The sequence below is a fragment of the Anopheles gambiae genome, chromosome 3 (genome assembly GCF_943734735.2).
Source record: "Anopheles gambiae chromosome 3, idAnoGambNW_F1_1, whole genome shotgun sequence".
Classification (NCBI taxonomy): domain Eukaryota; kingdom Metazoa; phylum Arthropoda; class Insecta; order Diptera; family Culicidae; genus Anopheles; species Anopheles gambiae.
Window position 1 is genome coordinate 10,489,318 of NC_064602.1, and position 19,857 is coordinate 10,509,174.

At 48.5% G+C, this 19,857-nt stretch overlaps 3 protein-coding genes across 6 annotated transcripts; 2 read left to right on the forward strand and 1 right to left on the reverse strand.

Moving 5' to 3' along the window:
- Positions 1-2,647: 2,647 nt before the first annotated feature.
- LOC1277556 (succinate dehydrogenase assembly factor 4, mitochondrial) lies at positions 2,648-3,573 on the forward strand. The gene is made up of 2 exons (XM_317025.4): positions 2,648-2,858; positions 3,032-3,573. Exons 1-2 carry the CDS (start codon positions 2,651-2,653, stop codon positions 3,298-3,300), a joined length of 477 nt encoding a protein of 158 aa, XP_317025.5. The 5' UTR covers positions 2,648-2,650; the 3' UTR covers positions 3,301-3,573.
- On the reverse strand, positions 3,534-19,802 carry LOC1277554 (WW domain-containing oxidoreductase). 2 transcript variants are annotated; one of them, XM_317022.5, is made up of 5 exons: positions 19,486-19,802; positions 18,899-19,408; positions 18,510-18,819; positions 3,882-4,010; positions 3,534-3,812 (listed from the first exon to the last, which is right to left on the reverse strand). In XM_317022.5, the coding sequence occupies exons 1-5, from the start codon at positions 19,578-19,580 to the stop codon at positions 3,621-3,623; spliced, it is 1,236 nt and encodes a 411-aa protein (XP_317022.4). In that variant the 5' UTR covers positions 19,581-19,802; the 3' UTR covers positions 3,534-3,620. The 2 variants fall into 2 exon arrangements, with proteins under 2 accessions (XP_317022.4, XP_061514145.1); XM_061658161.1 differs by lacking the exons at positions 3,534-3,812; positions 3,882-4,010 and adding an exon at positions 6,272-9,031 and having other exon boundaries at positions 19,486-19,727.
- Positions 4,215-18,241, forward strand: LOC133393380 (eukaryotic translation initiation factor 4 gamma 3-like). Of its 3 annotated transcripts, none has more exons than XM_061658156.1 (3): positions 4,215-4,541; positions 11,597-14,006; positions 14,841-18,241. In XM_061658156.1, the coding sequence occupies exons 2-3, from the start codon at positions 12,066-12,068 to the stop codon at positions 15,180-15,182; spliced, it is 2,283 nt and encodes a 760-aa protein (XP_061514140.1). In that variant the 5' UTR covers positions 4,215-4,541; positions 11,597-12,065; the 3' UTR covers positions 15,183-18,241. The 3 variants fall into 3 exon arrangements, with proteins under 3 accessions (XP_061514140.1, XP_061514141.1, XP_061514142.1); XM_061658157.1 differs by lacking the exon at positions 4,215-4,541 and adding an exon at positions 5,200-5,998; XM_061658158.1 differs by lacking the exon at positions 4,215-4,541 and adding an exon at positions 6,111-6,256.
- Positions 19,803-19,857: the final 55 nt, after the last annotated feature.

The following is a 19,857-nucleotide window of genomic DNA, read 5'->3' on the forward strand; positions in this document are numbered from 1 at the left end:
TTGCCCTGTGCATCATTTGAACGCTTTGCAATATTTTCATCACGGCGCACAAATTTAGGACACCGACCGTGGGCATCGTGCACTCTCTCTCTCTCTCTCTCTCTCTCTCTCTCTCTCTCTCTCTCTCTCTCTCTCTCTCTCTCTCTCTCTCTCTCTCTCTCTCTCTCTCTCTCTCTCTCTCTCTCTCTCTCTCTGTTTCTCTACACCCACGTTGTCCGCGTGCTTGACATGGCCGCCTGGCCAGAATCCGGCCCAGAAGATGTGCACCGTGGCAAGCGAAAACATGGCAGAAAAACAACCAATTTTAACTTATTTTTAAAACACCATCGCCTTAACACATCGAATGAAGTGCAAATTGAATTAATGAATGTTTTATCACACCACAACAATGCAGAGCCGTAGGGTTTGACTAATGTTTTGTTGATAAATGCAACACCTATGTGCGGAAAGCTGATCTACAAAGTGTACGTATGTTGAAAGATCAGACCAGAGCAGAGCAGGCGGGTTAAAAAGTGCCCGCTTGTGTGATCCAGGTATTGGCGTAAGTTGTCTAATTTGTCGAGAATACCAATTAAATTTTACCAAATTAAATTTTACCAATTGATTCCAGTTGTTTGCCAAAATAAGTTAAGGCGTAAGTTAGCTAGTAAGATCAGGAAGGAGTTTCAGCATATTAGCACATGGCCGGCAGATTAACAGATCTATTTTCCTGCCCCAATAGCTTAATTTATGCCTTTAGTTAAAACTTACAGTGGATGCTACAGAAAGCCTTTTGTTAAAACGTTTAACATTTACCACTGTATTTTGGAAAAGACCTCACTTATGACGCTTGATTATAGTGATAGTCATCCTTCATCTTTGATTAGCTTAGCTACTTTTACCAATAAACTCCAACACCATACAACGGAAGCACCTGTCGCAAATGAACGAACCGCTTCGTTGCTTTTAAAATGGAAATCCTACCAAACACGACAACATTAAGCAATTCCAGCCTCCCGGTCCAGCTTTATATGGTACAATTTGTACAACTTACAACCGTTGGGCCACACCGCGTGTGCGATTAGTGTAGCATTTTATCGATATCTAAGTGCTTTCACTGGTTAATGAGCTATTTAAACTACTGAAAGGTCCATCAATTTTGAACATTTGAGCTTGTCACAGCCAGCTACTACGATACGCGATACACCTAGGGCTTTCCATTTGAACGGGAGTGAATAGGGCTGAAGAAACGCTACATGCGCGCCTATCGTTTGCTCTCGCTCACGCGCACGCACGCACGGTGCAATCGGTTATTTGAAGCTGGAACTGAAAAACTGCACTTGCTCAACATGCATCAAAACGGAGATTACACGGTGCAGCCGTGATGCATCCCTGCATAACCTCTTCTACTTCTTGTCTTCTCTGCAGTGGAATGCAAACGATCATCCGCTTTGGTCTTCTCGGGGCGTGTGGTATAGTGGTACCCGTGCCTAATGGTGGGGTCTCGTCCTATTCCATACGATTGGATGGAATCTATTTTCAGCTTGTTCGTCTACCCACACGGAAAACACATCCACCACACACACACACACGCGCGACAAGGAGGGCAGATTATTTCCATACCTTGGCGGGCGGCTCCGATCGTTTCTTGAGGATCGCGTTGTAGGATAAATCAATTTTCTCTTCACCGTTACTCGTCCCGGTATCTCCTGCTAAGGGTGTTGTGCATTCTGTATTTGTATTCGTCAATCTATACATACATCCCATAGGAATTGGTTATAATGCATCTGATGCTGTACCACTTGTACGTGTGTGTATGGGGGGGAGTTGGGTGCGATGTGTGGTATGGGTAGCTCATTAAATAGTGATCATGTGGAGGGGAGAGTTTTACTACGATGAAGGTGAAAATTGACGTTTCTTTCGTTGCCTTCAAGAACAGTTCGTGTTTTCGAGTTTGTTTAACTGTGAGATTTATTTCGATGGATGTTATTTATTTATTTAATACTCAACGCTACAAGATTGTTTGTCGGTTGTATTTCAAATGTAATTGATTATTATTCAAAATTCTACTTAAGAGCTTATAGTAAAGTCCCATAGTTCCATAAGTACTCTATTCCACTCTAGCCAATTACAGGTTCTATCCTTTAGGCTCTTTCCTCGTGACGAACACTTGCCAAAAAGCTTCTCAAATATGGATGTGGAAGACGGACTAAGCCATTATTAAGAATCTCTCCCTTGTTGGCAATTAAAAGCAATCTGTTGCATCGTAACATTATGGTGTTAATAAAACGAAGCGAATTAAACGTATGGCTGGCACGTGCTCAACTGTAAACAATGCCCCTTACGTCTTTTAGATTTGTTAATGTATTTGAATTAATTTGAATACTGCAATATAAATATTTTTCCAATCCAATAAGGAAATTTTCGTTCTATGACGTAGTATTTGATCATTTTCCTACTTTATGGCCAGCACTACTTTCTTTGATTCCTATCTCACCAATAGCTTCACGTTTCACGTAGCGAATTTCCAATAGGTTGACAGAATCCAATTTCAAATTTAAATTTTTATGAAAACATACGGAAATCTTTCAAACGGTCAAGGAAGTTTGAAATATTTCACCAAACGCGAAGAACAGATTGACATTCCTACCCCTCAACACGCAGAACGTCAATGGTGACGGATCGAAATCTGCTTTTTCCCTTTTGCTATTTTTCAAAACAAAACATCATCACCGCTAGCACGAGAATTCTGCACCTCGGTGAATATTCCATAACACTCCAGCAAACACAATCACCTCTCATTTTCGCCATGATGACGTCCAAAGTTTTGGTGAACAAATTTTCCTCCTCCATCCGGCACGTGTATGTTGTCAATTTCGGTAAGTTTCATCGCTAGTCCCGGATAAATCTCATCTTTGCGCAGCATCCCCCGCTGCGTACATATTTCACCACGCTTGCAATCGTACGGTACTTCTAAATACCGCAATGCGTATGGTTTGCCCCACTACAACATCAGCTGTTCCTACTGCCCTATGGTCTCTTCCCATCATAGTTCCCTCGCTGTCTTTCTCGACGAACAAACCACCGTCGGACAAACCGGTCAGTCCGCGGATGGAGGAGTTCCAGAAGAAGCTGCGCGAAAAAACACCCATCGGCAAGCTGGACGAGATCGTTGGCAAGCATCCGTACCAGGAGAAGGAACCGCTCGAGCCGTGGCCAAACAACACGAACCCAAACACGGGCGAAATCGGTGGACCGAAGGGACCGGAACCGACCCGGTACGGGGATTGGGAGCGCAAGGGGCGTGTTACAGATTTTTAGGAAAACAAACAAAACAGAACAGATTGCACATGCACACGCACACGGAGTGGGCATGTATAACTTATTTTACTACTTTATAGTACGGTTGGATGTTAGCATTTAGCAAAGTTTGCATCACGTTCAAGAGATGTTAGAATAGGGTCAGCAAGATGTTAGTAGCGATTTTCTTCAAACTACACAACACGTGTTATGTCATCGTTGTTAGTACAGGTGGGTAAACTCAAATCAGCTCGTCTTGTTGCACATCAATAAAGAAGGATGTATTTTTCGGAAGTCGTCAGCAGTAGTAAAATCATTTACTGTTTTTACCTTGCTTTACCTTATTGGGCGCCCGGCGCTCCCATCACACGCTGGATCATTTTCTCGCTAAGCTCCCACAGGCTTTGCTGCAGCTGCTCGTTTCTGGATGCACCGGACGGCTCACAGACGTAGCAGTTGTTGAAGTACAGTGCAGTCAAGCCGGTCAGCTCGTACGCTGTTGCACAGTAAACAGTGGTACTGGCCGCTTGTTGCTAAAACAAATGGTACCAGATTATTGAAATGGTTATCGATAAACGGTTGAGATGGGAATCGTTTCTTACCAGCGATTTTGTAAACGGACGAACCAGCCCAAATAGGAAGCGATAGAACCACCAGTTTCGAGACAGGGCCGACGAAACCATATTCCCCGGATGGAGCACAAACACCGCGATGCCTCTGGATTTCCAGCGCTGAAATGAGAAATAAAAGGTTTTTTTAAATAAAAGCCAATCTTTTTGAATGATTCCCACGAAATTTTAATCCCCATCTCACAGAATATTATTTTCACTTTCGTGCGAATTTCACCCGTAGAAATTCCAATCACTCGTCCAAGATGGCGGCTGACACACCGGCTCGATCCAACCCGCCCGCCCGTGCGCACCGCGATCCAACCTGATGACAGCTGCCACACGCAAACTGACAGCAGTGGATCCATTTTGCAATCCTTTTGAAATCTGCACCACGTTACACGGTGTGGTGCAGTACAGGAGCCTCAAAATCTCTACAATCGGTGAACTCAACATTGCGTGCGTCCCGGTTTGCGGAACAGTCCACCAGCGATCGCCAGTTTGAACCTCATCACAACAGAAAAACGACGAACAGAAAGCGACACAAAAGCCTCCACCATCTGTCCCAAGAACCGAGAGAGTGAGCGAGAAAGAGACAGTGCCGCAGTCGTCGTGTGCTCCAGAGCTCTGTTCGTGTGCTGTTTTCTGTGCAAGGTAATAGAAATAAATCTCACCATCGGTGCGTGCGTGCGTGTGCCCATGAGAGTGTGTGTGTGCGCTCGGGTTCACATGCGTGCGTGAGAGACACCGTGGCTCACAAAAAGAAAGACTAGGAGCAAAGGGAAGAGAGGCAATAAGGGTTGCTGTCTGCTGTGCGCAGGCAATTATGTGTGGCGTGTAGGGGCCGCAGGAGCGGGAGAGGAGCTGTCTCGTTGTCCCCCACCCGGAACGTCGACGGGTGACGGATTTATTCGGACGGGGTGAACCACTATCGCCCGTCATTTTGGGGCCGTCTCGTCATCAGCCAACCTTTCCTCACGCAGAGCGCTGTGAGAGAGACAGAGAGAGAGCGAGAGAGAACCGTTTCGAGGGGAGCTCTGTTCTTCAGGCTGCTAGATTAGTGAGATTGCGTATTTTAAGGTAATACGCCACCGCACACACCATGAGGGCGGTTCTTGTACTTGTCCCGTGGTCAATGAGATTATTCATAGAGTGCGAATGAAGTTGCGAAAAGCAAGCGATGCCTTGCGCCCGGTCATCGCAACGCACACTGCTCCGTTCTCACCTGTGTGTCTGAAACCGGAAAGAGAGCGTAATGTAACCCCCTCGCTCTGCCCTCCTCTAAGCTCCACCAGCACCTTACCGACGTGTCGACGAGGCACCGATGGGGTGTAAAGTCCATCGTGGATGGATTTTTTTTGTAACAGAGAGAAGACAATTTCCAAAGCAAAATTGCAACTGCTTTCCTCCTACTGCTTGTGCCTAACCAGTCGCCAAGTAGGCAATGGAATTTGTTATCCCTTTTCTTCCCGTCTTGTTCCCTTCATAAATCAGTGGTTTCAGTGTTAGAAATTACTTTAAAAAATTCAACACAAATTCAATATGAAACATCTTTTAATGTTAGAAAATGATTGAAAAAGTGTTACAAATTCCGGTAGTGCCTCCAGCAGCAAAAATTGGATAGAAAACGCTACCCTAAACTGTCACTGCACAAGGGAACGGTGAAGCAGAGCGGGAGAGAGCGAGATAGAAACAGACAGGGATAACGGGTTGGTTGCTGGAGGAGGAGCAGCAGCAACAGCAATAGCAGCTGTCATTTTAACCACGCACGTGTGCGTAATTTCCTCCCCTGTTTGCCATTGACGAGCGGGGGCCGCCGCCTTTCATTGTATGAAAGGGCCCGCTGGTAGGTGAGATTGTTTTTGTTCAGCTCTGGCAGGAGCCGGAGACAAAAGAACAGACGGAAACGGCTAGGCGAGGGGCCGATAAACCAGGGCGCACAAAACAACGATCACCGCGTGCGCAATCATCGGTGGGGGCTTCTTCTTCTTCTTCTTGCAAAGGATATTAGCCAGACAGAGGAGTGTTGTCAGTGTGTCTTGGTCTTGCTACTACTACGCAACGAACTCTAAAAGACCCCCCCAAAAACGGTCCCCGCGTGAATACACTAGGTGAGTGATTGTCGTCGGCCCGTGTTACTACAGCGAGACACAGACTGCGAGAAGAAGAAAAAATCAGAAAACGAAACCTCTCCGCGTGTGTGCGCTGCAATGGTGTTGGAATGGAATGCCGTCAGCAGCAGCAGCAGCGGTCGGTGTGTTGGTGATGGTAGAGAGCCGTGTGTCGTGTTGCTCAAAAGAAAAGTGAATCTTCTCGGTGCTGGTGGTGCGCCTCCGTGTAGCGAAACCGTGTGTAATCTATAAAAAAGTGTGCGTATTCTTACACGTTTTTCGTGCGTGTGTGTGTGTGTGTGTAATTTACAGTCACGGCGGATCGCGAAACCCGCACGGGAAAGGTCCCAAAAACACACACACTCTCTCTCTAACACAAACGGGAGCCCAAGGATTACAAACGGCGATTCCCGTCGTCCGGCCAGTGTGTGCACGGGCTTGCTTTGCCTCTGCGTGTGTGCTACGTGTCACAATTGTTTGTGTGTGTTTCTGTGTGTGCGTGTGCGTGATTCGTTTCCCATTGTACAATGCCTACTGCAGGATTTCGACACGATACGAAGTCGAACCGAACAGTGAGCGCGCGTGTTAACAGAAATCCCGCGTGCCCTTTACACCCAATGGGGGTTGCTTTGATGTGTCCGTACGGGAGGCGTTCTGCGTGTGTGTGTGTGTGTCTATGTGTGTGCGCGCGTATGGCTGTATCTGCCGTCTTGCTCACATGTGCTATGGAATTTTTGCTCCGTTCTAGGTCATTCACGACGGGTTTCGGTGCGAAACTCTGCGGGCTCTAGCAGACGCACAGCAAAAAAAAAAACATCACACACACAGCGACAAGAAGGCATTCACCACCTTGTGAGAGACGACGTGGTGACACAGACGAAAAATCGCACCAAAATTCGCAAACGCAACAACACACGTACACACTGAAACGCACAGAAGCACACAACGTTTCCGCGAATCCGCACACACTCAAACATGCAGTGCAGCGATATCATCCATTCCCGCATGGGATTCGGTGCTTGTGTGCGTGTGTGTGTGTGTGTGTGTGTGTGTGATGCATCCGTCGTGTGTCATAAGACTGCACAGCGCTCCCCATTTTTGATTGCCTTCGATGACATTGCACTACTTTTGCAAGTGCAATTATGACCCAAAACTTAAGACGAAATATCGTAGCCTGCTTCTACTTCTATGAAAGTTGATGCGTCATTTACCGCAAGCGAGTTGGTGCACGTAACAGAGGGGACGGGCGCGGGGGGAGCTACCCACAAAACCGTGCACGTGTCGTTGTCTCCCCTCCGTGTGCACGATGCTGGCGGCGATGTGTAGTTCGCCTTTTTTGGGGAAGCGCATAGAAATTGCATAAGAGCATTGTGTCTGCACGTGGGTGTGTGCGTATGTGTGTGTGCACCTCATGACCGCGCGGGCGAGGGGTGGTGTTGAGAACGGAGAAGCGGGGTTTTGGGTTAAGCAAGAGAGTCTTTTTGTTTCGTGTATGTGAGAGAGAGAGAGAGAGCGCCATGGACGGAATCATGAATGAAACATGCCAACGTAGCGGATTTTTGTGTCTCTCCTCTTCCTGCTCCGTGTGTTCGAGTATTGTCCACCCGTTTTCGAGGGAAAAAGCATCCTAGCAAAGGATGCCCCTCTCTAACAAAAGGAGCAAATTGGCCCCCGCCATTGTTTGTGCTTGTCGCGCGCCCCACACCAGCCCGAGTTTCACCATCGTGTGTAATTGAACGGGCATTGTCTCTGGGCGGGTCTTATAATTCCTGAATTCGCCATTCATTTGCTTTGTTGATTTTTGTCGTCGGGTTTTGATGAAGCTTCCGGAAAAAAAGCAAACGGGATGTCTGTGCCTGCCTTTTTGCTTCGGGCAGCTAGTTTTCACAACACACACGTTCGCGGGAAGACATTCAATTGATAACGGGAATGTCTGTGATAGACACCACCACCGCCCCAGCGCACACGAGCCACAAATGATACGAATGTTGTGAGGCTGTGTGTGTGTGTGTTTAGTGTGGCAGCTTTGCATCCGTAAACATCGCCCATTGGAGGAAAGGACCCTGGGCACACACACACACTGTGTCTTGGAGGGGCCACGAGCGAACTAGCGGGGGACGACCTTTTCTAGGGCGAAAAACAAGAACATCTCTCTCTCTCTCCCTCTCTCTCTGTCTGTCTCTCGATAATTGTCCTCCTTTATGTGCCCGTTCTTGTTCGAACCGAGCAAATGCATCCCCTTTCTAGACGGTAAATGCATTCTGCATTTACAACAAAGACATTCCGAGCAACCGAGAGACTGCTGCGAGAAAGGGCCAAAAAACCTTTTCACCTATTTTCTTCGTAGAAAATCAAACCACCACCACCAAGACACACGCCGTGTTCGTCGTGTTGCATCGTCTCGTGCTTTACCTTTGCCGTATCGATTCGTCCTCTGAAGGTCGTGCTCTAGGGCTAGGGGGTTGTCTGACGTCCCCGTTTCCTAAACGATCGCTTCCTCTTCGTCTATTGCATTCGCACACACTCGTCCAGAGAGGAGGGAGTACACATCTTTGTCGTTTCTTAACGGTCGCAACGACCACGGAAGAAAATCACAAACTCACCCTCTCTCTTTTGCTTTCTTGCATGCCAATGCTGCATGTGTGTGGTGCTTTACTTCGGCATTTCTTTAGACAGCAGCAGCTTTCCAATTCATGCGCACGTGTGTGTGTGTGTCGGTGTGATGATCCAATGGAAAGTGCAATTCCAATTCCGCCGACAAGGAAAGGCTTTCTCTGTTGATCAGAGCAACAACGATGAGGAAGCGATGCAATGAGACTGGCTGATGTCATCGTTTCATATTTGATTTGAAATACAATTTAACAAAAAAAATAATGAATTGTCTCTTCAAACAGCATTGACTTAATGCCTGAATACATCCTCCTGCAGGTGACCTCAAATTCCAGCGTACACGTACACGAGCAGGCCGAAAATTACCCCAACACGCCATCGAATTTTAAAAAGAGAGACTGCCGAAGACCCCACGACTTTGGCCTATTGAAAGAGAAAAAATAGGGCAACGTTTACAGTTTTAAGCCGGTACGATCATCATCACCACCACCACCGCACTGCTCTCACCTGAATACCAGGTTTTGCAACGGGTTTAAAAAGATAGCGGATACACTGATGTGTGTGCCCCCCTCCACCACTCTTCCTTACCCACAAGAAGCAGCAGAAGAAACGGAATTCCAATCCACTTTAGCAGAGCGGGGGAAAATTGCAAACGGGAAAACTTTACACCGACTGACTTGGGCTTAATCCAACAAGAGCATTGCGAAGAGGAAAAACTTACTGCGAAGTGGTGAAGTGGAGAGAAGTGAAATGCATCACACGCAATCTTGCATCCAGCGGCATTGCATTGCGCGCATCACACAGGCACGCACGTGGACGCATTGGGCCCAACCGTCTTCCGCCCGGCCCGGCTTTTGAATGAAAGTTGCGCCCCAATGCGGTCTCGTGAGAAATCGAACCCGCCAACAACTATGTTGCGCAAAACGAGACTATTGCAGTGAAAACCGAATGATCTTCCATTGCAGTAGTTATTGATACCGCGAGACAAGACAGCGTTCGATCAAGCATGATGTGATCGAGCAACATGATCTTTGTTGTGTCACTGTGGCCTGAAAGCTCCCTTCCCTCAGAGAGAAGTAAACTACCATTACACTAGCTGCTGCTGCTGCTCTTGGGACATGCAAAAAAGACTTGCACGCGTGCAAACTTCTTCCCACACACACACACACACGAAACCTGCGCGCAAAAGAAGCATAAGAAGCCGCCGCCATAAGGTGGTGCAAAAATCCAACCCAAATGGTGTGCTGTCCCACACCACCTAGCAACAGGCCTGCACTTTTTCACTTGATTTCATTCGATTTTATCCCCCACTCGGCCTCCCCTACTCGTTGTTGCACACTTTGTTGCACTGCTGCGTGTGGAATTTTCGTTCAAATTGGGGCGCGCACAAAAAAATGGAAAATGGAAAAGAGCGAGACAAGGAGAGAGAAAACCCCAAGCAAGAGAGGGGCTTTCACACAATACCACACGCAATTCACCTGGTGGTGGTGGTGGTGGTGGCAACGCTATAGGTCGCTTTGGAGTCCGGTTTCCATTCCACCTCTCCCGAAATTGGTCCACAAACCTCTTTTTTTGTGCAGCACACACACACACACACACCTCTCTTCGTCGTCTCCATAACGACCTTGACGCGAAATGTGCTAACAGTCGCGTAAAAGGGGTTTTGCTTAAAACTACACGGCCGGCGGAAGGAGGACAACCTTTTGGGGGTAGCAACACATACAACGCATCGCCCACCAGCAGCCAGTGTGTCTTGTTGAAGCAAAACTGCATTGAACGCGGGGCAAGTGGCAGCCTCTCTGGGTGTGACGGTGTGTTAACAGTAATTATCTAATTAAGTCAATGGAGGGAGAATGGAGGTAAGATGGGGGGCAAGCAAGAGCCGGTTGTTTCAGCATTCAGTAACCCGAGTACCCGAGATTTCACTTTCACCTGTAGCAAAAGCAAAGCGAAAAGCCAGAGCAGCCACGCGATCGTGTGCTCGCTCGCGATAGGAATATGCCACATAGACTCACACACACACACAGGGAGAGAACCGTCTTTGTATTCTCTTTTTGCTGTGATAAAACGACCAATTTAAATTAATGGGGAGATGGATTGTTATAAAAAAAAACCCAAGTTAGTTGCATTTTACCTGTATTTTAATTCTGCTTAATTACAGGGTTTTCCAGGGGTTTTCATAGTTGCGGAACACTTCGTTGACTCTTTCTTATTGGAAGTGAACTTCATATGATGGAAATTGGTCTCTATGGCACCCTTTTAGACAGGCGCCTCGGAAATTCCTATTGGATTTGTCCAACAAGTTTGCTATAGAGTCCAATTCCCATTACTTTTAGTTCATTTCACATAAGAAAGAGTCAATAAAGTGTCCCACAGCGATGAGAACTCCTGGTAAACCCTGTAATGATGATAAAAGGGGAAAAACAGTAGAAAATGAAGTTACTACCATCAACGCACATTCTCACCCACACATCATGTGTAAGACGGTGTAAACTGCACACCGCTACGAATGATAAAAATAGAAAAGAAAAGACACTGTCGTCGTCGTTGTCGTCGTCGCCCCCGCCGGTGTTAAACCATCACTGTAAGACAGGAAGACATAGAAATATCCTCCCATCATCATCATCATCATCAACGGCGAACACTATTGCAATTGAAACCCCCAGTGATGTTCTAATCGAAACAAAATCAGCTCTGTTCCAAGAAGAATGTCCCAGCAGTGTGGGAAGCTGTGTGGTGGCCCCAGAAGACCTCACACAACACCAAAAAACATTGCTTTTTTTCTTACGAGAGTAAGGAACGGCTGCGCACAGTAAAATGCGCAACGTCATATTGATAACACACACACATGTACGCACGCACGTACGCAAAGCGGCCAAAAGAGCCACAGTCAACTCGTTATCCACCAACAGGTGGTTTATTGGTGAACGTACTGCAACAATTTATCCTAATAATGTTCCTTTCTGTTTTTCTTTTTTTTCTCTTTAGACAAACACATCGGAAAGACGAGGCTGGTTCCTTCAATCCACACAAAATACTAATGGTGGTAGTGTGCTAGGTTCAGTACTTTAAGAGAAAACTGTGAAGCAAACATTGTGAATTGTCAAGTGTTAAAGCATAGCAGCGCGAACAAAGTACGCGATCACACACACATACGCGATCCTCACTGCCAAACTGCATTCGCATTCGCCATATACATAAAGTGTGAAAAACTCTGTGTTCCTCGTACCCAAATAGAGACTGTCCAATAGTGCGCTAAATACATACACATACAACTTCCACACTGCCAGGGCTTTTGCTCTACACACACACACACACAACGCGCGTGAGCCCCGGGAGGCAGTTTCGTTTCGCTTTACGGAAACGATTTGTGCAACCTGGAGGAGGGTGTGATCCAGTGTACGGAAGCGAACGAACGGAACACTAGAGGGAGCGGCAGCTTTACCCCCTTTCCAGCATGGCAACCGACAGTGGCGATGTCGCCACGCTGGCCCAATCAGCGGTGGCGGAAAAGCGCCAGGAGGAGGACAACAACAACAAGATCGACCTTGTAGCGGATGCGGTAACGAAGCTGTCCATAAACGGTACCGCACCGGTGGCGGCGGACGCAAATGGTGAAGCGGAGGAGGAACCGGGCACCACCGAACCGTCGGACAACGCGCTCAACAACAACGATGGAGGTGGCGGCGGCACTGCAGCGACCGGGAACAACAATAACGCCTCGGATCCGGCCACTCCGACCACGCCGACCGGTGGGCTGTCGATTGGCAAGCGCATCCGCCGCACGTCCGAGAAGCTGAACGAGGATGCGGTGAGCTGTGTGCGCAAGAAGTACTCGCTCGATCTGCTGCTGTCGCTGAAGGATTCGGCGATTGGGCGCGAGAAGCCCACCACGATACCGGACGTTTGCAAATCGCTGCTCAAGTCCAGCCCGGGCACGTTCGTGTCCTCCGCACGGCACATGGGCGGTCGTGGTGGCGGCGGCGGTGGTGGTGGTGGTGCTGGCGCCGTCAGCGGACAGGACAACTCGCTGCTGCCGTCGTTCATGAAGAGCATGGGCTTCGGCGGCCCGATGCCGTCAGCGGGCGAAGGGAGCGGAATGGATAGCCCGTCGGGCGGTGGCCGGCCGCCCATGAACCGCAACCTGTACCGTGGCCGGCTGTCCGCGAAGGAGATGTCGACCCGCACCGGCGCAATGGCGGGCGGGGACGACACGGACGGGCAGATGATCAAGGTGAACCTGAACATTAGCGAGGAGGTGAAGCTAAAGTCCTCCTCGAACGCGTGGAAACCGTCCTTCATGCAGCCGAAGGTGGCGGCCGACCCGGAGACGGAAAAGACCCAGAAGCTGTCGCGCGAGTTCCGCAGCGCGCTCAACAAGCTGACGCCGGAGAACTTTGGCGTGCTGAAGGAACAGATCAAGGCGCTCACGATCGACACGGAAGAGCGGCTGACCAACTGCATCAAGATCCTGTTCGAGAAGGCCATCATGGAGCCGAACTTTTCCGACACGTACGCGCAGCTGTGCCGGGAGCTCGGCACAGAGATCAAGGTTAGCCCGAGCGGTGCGACCGGGCAGGTGATGAGCCTGAAGCGCGTGCTCATCTCCCAGTGCCAGGCGGAGTTCGAGAAGCATCGCACCGATTGCAAGCGCAACACGAAGCTGCAGCAGGAGAACGACAAGCGCACGGAGGCGGGCGAACAGACCGCGGAACAGACCGAGGACATGAAGATGGAGCTGGAGGAGCAGACGAACCGCATCCGGAGGCGAGCGCTCGGCACGATCCGCTTCATCGGTGCGCTGTACAAGCAGGAGCAGCTGAGCGCGAACATTATGCTCAAGTGCATCATGCAGCTGCTGCAGGACGACGTGCTGGACGAGGAGTCGCTCGAGTGTCTGTGCAAGCTGCTGACCACGATCGGCGTGCGCATTGAGGCGACCGCCCAGGACTCGTCCGGCACGCTGCAGGAGTGCTTCAACAAGCTGCAGCGCATCTCGGAACGTCAGATACTGCTGCCGAACGGGGAGCCGGTGTGCAATCGCATCCGGTTCATGATCATGGACCTGCTCGACCTGCGCAAGGATAAGTGGCGAGGGAGACTGGCCCAGGCGGCGCCGAAAACGCGCGAGGAGATCCAGCGCGAGGTGGAGGCGGAGGAGAACAAGAACTGGCTGCTCAGCTACAAGCTACCGCGCGGTGGCGGTGGAGGTGGTGGTGGCGGCGGTGGTGGTGGTCGTGGAGGTGGTGGTGGTGGCGGCGGCGGCGGTGGCGGTGGTGGCGGAAGTGCACAGAAGAACAAGCGCATGGTCGATGAGGATGGGTTTATGCTGCCGGCCAACTCGCGCAACAATGCCTGGACCATGCTATCGATCGATCCGAAGAAGATAAACATTTCGGTACGTATATCGTGGTGATGATCCAGACCAGTGCTGCAAAATGTCATGAACATCACGAGATATTCACAAACGAAATCAATGAACATATCCGTGGTAGCTTGATGCTCATTGCTGACACTCAATCAAAGTGCGTCATGAAATGCCGAAAACGACATGCAGCACTTTTTCAGTCATCAACACTCATGTCTGAAACGAAGTTCAAATCAGCTCACCAACTAAGCTCAACAACTGAGATGGTCAGAGGTGAAACTCACGACATTTTTTGTCAGCGATAATCACGGCATTCCTAGAATATACTTGGCGTGTGGTCCTGAGCAACAAAATAGACATTTTTTCTCGCTCTGTCTGCTTTGATTGTCTGTCGAGTCAAACAGAGCGAGAAAGCACGTTCATTTTGTTTCCTTGAACCACTAGACACAAACACAACATTCGCAACCAAGTGACTGACCAACTGTTTGAGTCTCACCTCTGATCATCACAGTAGAGTTCGTGACGCTGACATGATTTTGTTTCAGCCGGAATTTGGCATGACTATGTCATCACTGATCACATTTTGTAGAAGTGATCACTGTAAAAAAAATCATGACATAGTAACTGACCAAGCGATGGTCGCAAAAATGTCACGAAGCATTGGTCACGCCGATAGTTTAGAGTATCAGCTCTGATCATCATAATACGAGTACGTGACGCTGATATGGATTTTGTTTAAGTCAGATTTTTCAGACATCAGACATTGACAGTGACATTTTGCAGCACTGATCCAGACAAGAGTGGGATGAGGTGAATTGGGGTTTTGTTTAACGTTTTGCTGTTTTTTTGTCCCCTCTCCCACAGGCACCTAAACCGCAGACTGGTGAAACGCGCCTCGGATCGGCCTCCATGTTCCAGGGCTGGGGTGGAAAAACAAACAACGTGTTCGCGTCCCTCAACATTGACGAGTCGGCTGCCCAACCGCCAAGCTTCTTCGGTGCGTCCGGTCCGATGGGTGGTGGCAGTAGTGGTGGTGGTGGTGGTGGAAGTGGCGGAAGTGGCGGCAGCGGTGGTGGTGGACGAGGAGGTGGTGGTGGTGGAGGTGGTTCCAAGGGTTCGCAATCCCACAAAAAGGGTGGCGGCGGCGGCGGTGGCAACAACTCTAAAACGCCCCATTACCTCGGCCGAACCAGCAGCCACTTGTGATAGGGCAATCATCAGCAGCAATGATCGATCGACACCGAACAGCAGCACTAACCCCCCGGCCATCATCATCCACGTGCAATGAGGTAACAGTGGAGAGAGAGAGAGAGAGAATGGGAGAGAAACACACAGCAGCCAAGGAGTGCGGCTGCAAAATTGTGAAGCGCTGGCGCAGAAATGATCGAGAAAATCACGAGGAGAAGCTAAATTTGCTGCGAAAGATGAGGGTAGATGATGGAGGTGCACGAGTGGGGCTGCTCTGTTTTGTTTACGCTACTACCACATCCCAATTGCGCTTTATTTTTGACACAATTTCGGTAGGTCCGGTATCGCAGTCAGTGGGTTTTTAACTTACGCCTCAAAACACACGAAACGGTCGAACGGGGGGGTCGCGCCTCCTTTTCTCATTGTGACATAGGGAAAGGGGCGAAGATTTGCATGAGGGCACCAGGGTTTACTACAGGGCCTACTACTGAGAGAGATGAGATCAAGATTAGATCTTCGTCTTCGCCTAGGTTTCGTCCCGCAGCAGATATACCTCTGTGTGTATCTGGTAGCCTGTTTGTGTGTGTATGTATGTGTGTATGTAACTCTTTTCGTACAGTTGGCTTTTTTGGGTAGGCACATTTTATGATGAACGCATTAAAATTCAATGTATCGCTCTACGCACTCAATGCACTCAATGGGGGAACCAGCAGCAAAACATAATGCAGTGGGCTGGATCACTGTTTAGTAAACCTTTATCTGCACACTATAACTGTTACTATTGCAAATTCTGTGGTTTCCGTCTCCCTCTATTTCTCCTTTTAAAAGGGTTTATTTTCACGTTAATTTCCCACTTGTTCTTTTCCTGTAAATCTAAAGTAAAGGTTTTGACTATCTAAAGTGCGAGGTTGTACAGAAGAAGCAGAAGAAGAAGAAGAAGACACGCAAAAAACCCCGCGTTGATACTAATGCTAACATGATATTGATGATATGATGGAAGAGAGCGTGAGGGGGTGAGATAGAGAAATGATTGTGTTTTCCTTCCGCTATTAATTTTTATAACCTTCCATACAAGAAAAAAAGAGAAAAATCCAGCCGCAAATAGGAAAACAGTTGAACGACGCGAGGGAGAATGTGTTTTCATGAAACAAAACAAAAAAAAGAAGCAGAGATATACTCGATAAAAAAGAAGCCGTACTAATATGTATACATTAGTTGATTAGTTAGGACGCAAAACCGATTAAAAATTGAGAAGCGAGGCGATATCTTTAAGATCCTCTCTACCATCCCCCCGCCCCCGACACACAAACACACACACGGTTCTAAGCCAAAACATGCAACAATTGGTGCGGTTGCAGTATGAAACATTTAAAGCAGAAACTGCTTCCATAAGTACAGTGTTCCCAGCAGACTGTGTGAACTGTTAAACAAAAAAGAAGAAAAAAGCTAACCGTTTAAAAAACAAAAGTATGGCACAGAACGGCGGATTGGGTAAAGCAGCATTAATATATACATGAATGAGCAAAAAAAAAAAAAGGGAAAGCAAAGCAGAAATAGCACCATATATATTAGCAATATAAACCATACATTATATATAAACCACATGAGAAAACAAGAAACAACGTGTTTGATGAATATAGACTAAAACAAAGGAAGAGGAGGATGGTGCTGCTCCTCGCAGGAAACATGCAACAGTGCAACCTGGTTCTTCCCGTAAGCCTCTGTGGCCCAGAATCTAGGGGCGCAGTTCAAAAAAGAGCAAGAAGACACAGTTTCAGGTACGATGCATGAAAAAGCATGAACTTATAAAAATATGAATCGTACCTCTTACCAAGAGCCACATTAAAACAGTGTAAAATGGGGATGTGCGCAAACAACAACAATAGGGGAATTATTACTCTTCAGTTAATATAACTTTTTTTTGTTGAATATTTACAATATCAAAACGCGCATTGTGCTTTCGCTGATCGTGTGTCGTTGGACGCTAAGCATTAGCGCGCAGCCTCCTCTTCCGTCAAACAAAGAGGTCAAACATCTGCCCTCCCCCCCGGAACACATTAGTTAGTACCGCAGCCAGAAGAATGTAACAAACAAATAGACAAACAAATATTGAGCTGAAGGGCAAACAAAAAAAAAAAAGCTGGATAAGCAGCAGGAACACACTACTTACTATAACTACTACTTGTAAGCTACATTAGATGATAATTTAGGGTTTTAAAATGAATTTGGAATTGGAGGTTGAAGGAAGATTTGATGTACGCCGGTGGAAACTACGCTCCACTCATATCGCAAACAGCCAGCAACCAAGTGGTGGTGGCACATGTGGGTTGTCTTTATACATAAACCATCTCTTCCAAGAAGTAACTACAATACGCGCTGCTACTACTGTTATTACTAGCAAACACACACACACACTGCCGTCTGGAATAAAGGAATGCCAGATGGTACCAATTCGAGGGAAAAAACGCATTCGATTGTGCGATTATGCGATATGATGGGATGTGGTGAAGCAGCAGCCTGCAGTTAATAAACATGTTGTACCGTGGCGTACACGTGTCATGTGTGGTACTAGAGAGAGAATAAAAAAAACAATACCTCCACAGACTACGTACGCGTGCGAGGACCCCGAGAACACCGACCGGCTTGGGGTCCCAAAATGTAGCATTATATGAAATATGAAATGGGTTTCTTTAGCTATCAAAAATAGTCTCTAACGGACGGCCGGACGGCACTCATGCTCTGATGATGATGGTGATGATGATGATAATGATGATGAGCTGAAGTTCCCCTACAGGGACGGGCCCGTGCTAGCAGCAGTTATATGGCATATATTATTATGATTAACTATAATCTCCACTTTCCCTTTTGCGCAAGAAGCTACGGCTGAATTGGACCTTCCCGTTTCCCTCCTTCTTCCCATCCATACAAACTGTTACTTTCTATCTATTGTTCTTTGTTTTTCGTTCTACTTTCCCCCCCTTTTCTTCGGTCGGTTAATTAGTGTAAGGAAACATGTAAACGGTACGCGGTTACAGTGTAAATAAACGACAGTCGCCTCCATTTGTAATAGCAAGCAAGTAAGGCCGGCTTTTCATTGCTTTGGTTGCCTAGTAATAATATCACAGCACGCTTTGTTTCGGGATCGCTACGGAACAGCCAAACTTACGTCCACGTAGGCCATCCACAACGATAGCGGACGACTCTTGCCTGGGGAACATGGATTGTGGCACGAAACCCGAAACCGTCAAAAGAGAACCCCACCCCCCTCGATCGATGAGTCGCCATTAAGCAACCCAGATAAGATAAAACATCAGCAGATAGCGGAACGGAAGAGACGGCACTCACCTTAGCCAGCTCCATCGCGAACAGGACGTTGCACAGCTTGGAGTTGTTGTACGCGATCATGCTCCAGAACTTGTGCTGCGGTGGGCAGAGGTCGGTTTCGCTCAGTCCGCCGGCCGGCAGTGTGGCCATGCGGTGCGACTCGGACGACACCACGACGATGCGCGTCGTGTGATCGAACAGCTCGGACAGCAGCGTCGTCAGGTAGTGGTGAGCCAGATGGTTCACCTGGAATGTGCGTTCGAAGCCGTCCTCCGTGATGGAATGGGGCAGGGCGAAGACGCCTGCGTTTAGTATCAGCATATCGATGTGCCTGGAGAGGTGAACACGCGAGAGGAGAATGTAAGGACAATTCGTTTGGGATACTTTTCATTTATAAAAAAAACACTTACTTGTACCCTTTTTTCACCTCTTCCGCCGCTTGCTTGGTGGAGCGCAGGCTGGCCAAATCCAGCGGCACAAACTTGCACCGCTGGCCGGCCGCTTCCTTCTCCACCCGCAGCTTATCGATCGCGGCCCGGGTCGCCTGCTCATCGCGACAGGCAAAGATAATCTCGCACCCGTGCAGTGCGAGCGAGCGCGCCGTCTCGTACCCGATGCCGGTGTTGGCCCCGGTAATGAGCGCCACCTTGCCGTTCAGATCGCGCCCGTGCAGCACCTGCAGCGCGTTCGTGCCACCGTCGAACCGTTGGCGCAATTCGCTCAACCGCTCCGGCGCTTCCTCGACGGCAAACGCGAGCCTCGGATCGGTGTACGATTTGCGCTGCGTTTTCTCCTCCACAAAGATCACCTTCCGGGTGTCCTCCTCGATTTGGCGCGTCCAGCCGATCGGCAGCTCGCCGGATACGCGCTTCATTTTCCCGGTCCGTGGGTGTGTCCACTGGGTGCTTTTGCTTTGATGGCTAGAAAACGGGATTGGATAGCATACGGTGGTCAGCACTAGGGAGGGGAGGTGGCATTTAAGAGCAACGGTACTTACTTGACGTAGTAAACAAAACCATCGCTAGTGGCACGCTCCTCCCATGCTGGCGGCAGCTCGTCCTCCGAGTCGGATTCCGGCAACATAGCAGGCATTTGTAGGGGCTTTTAGGATAACACACGCGAAGGAATGAAAATGAATTGTCGTCGCTCGAGCACAGGACGGTAGATGCAGACACTTTACTTGACGTACACTGGGCAAGTGGCAGACGAATCAGCTGGCAGAGACAAGCGCCAGTGTCAACAAAACACCGGCATGCAGGGTTGCTTACCTATTCTCGTCTGTTTGTGACGTGATGTCGCCAAATGTCATGTCAAACAATAACAATATGACATTTTTGTAGCAAAAAACCAAGGATAATGTATTTAGAAG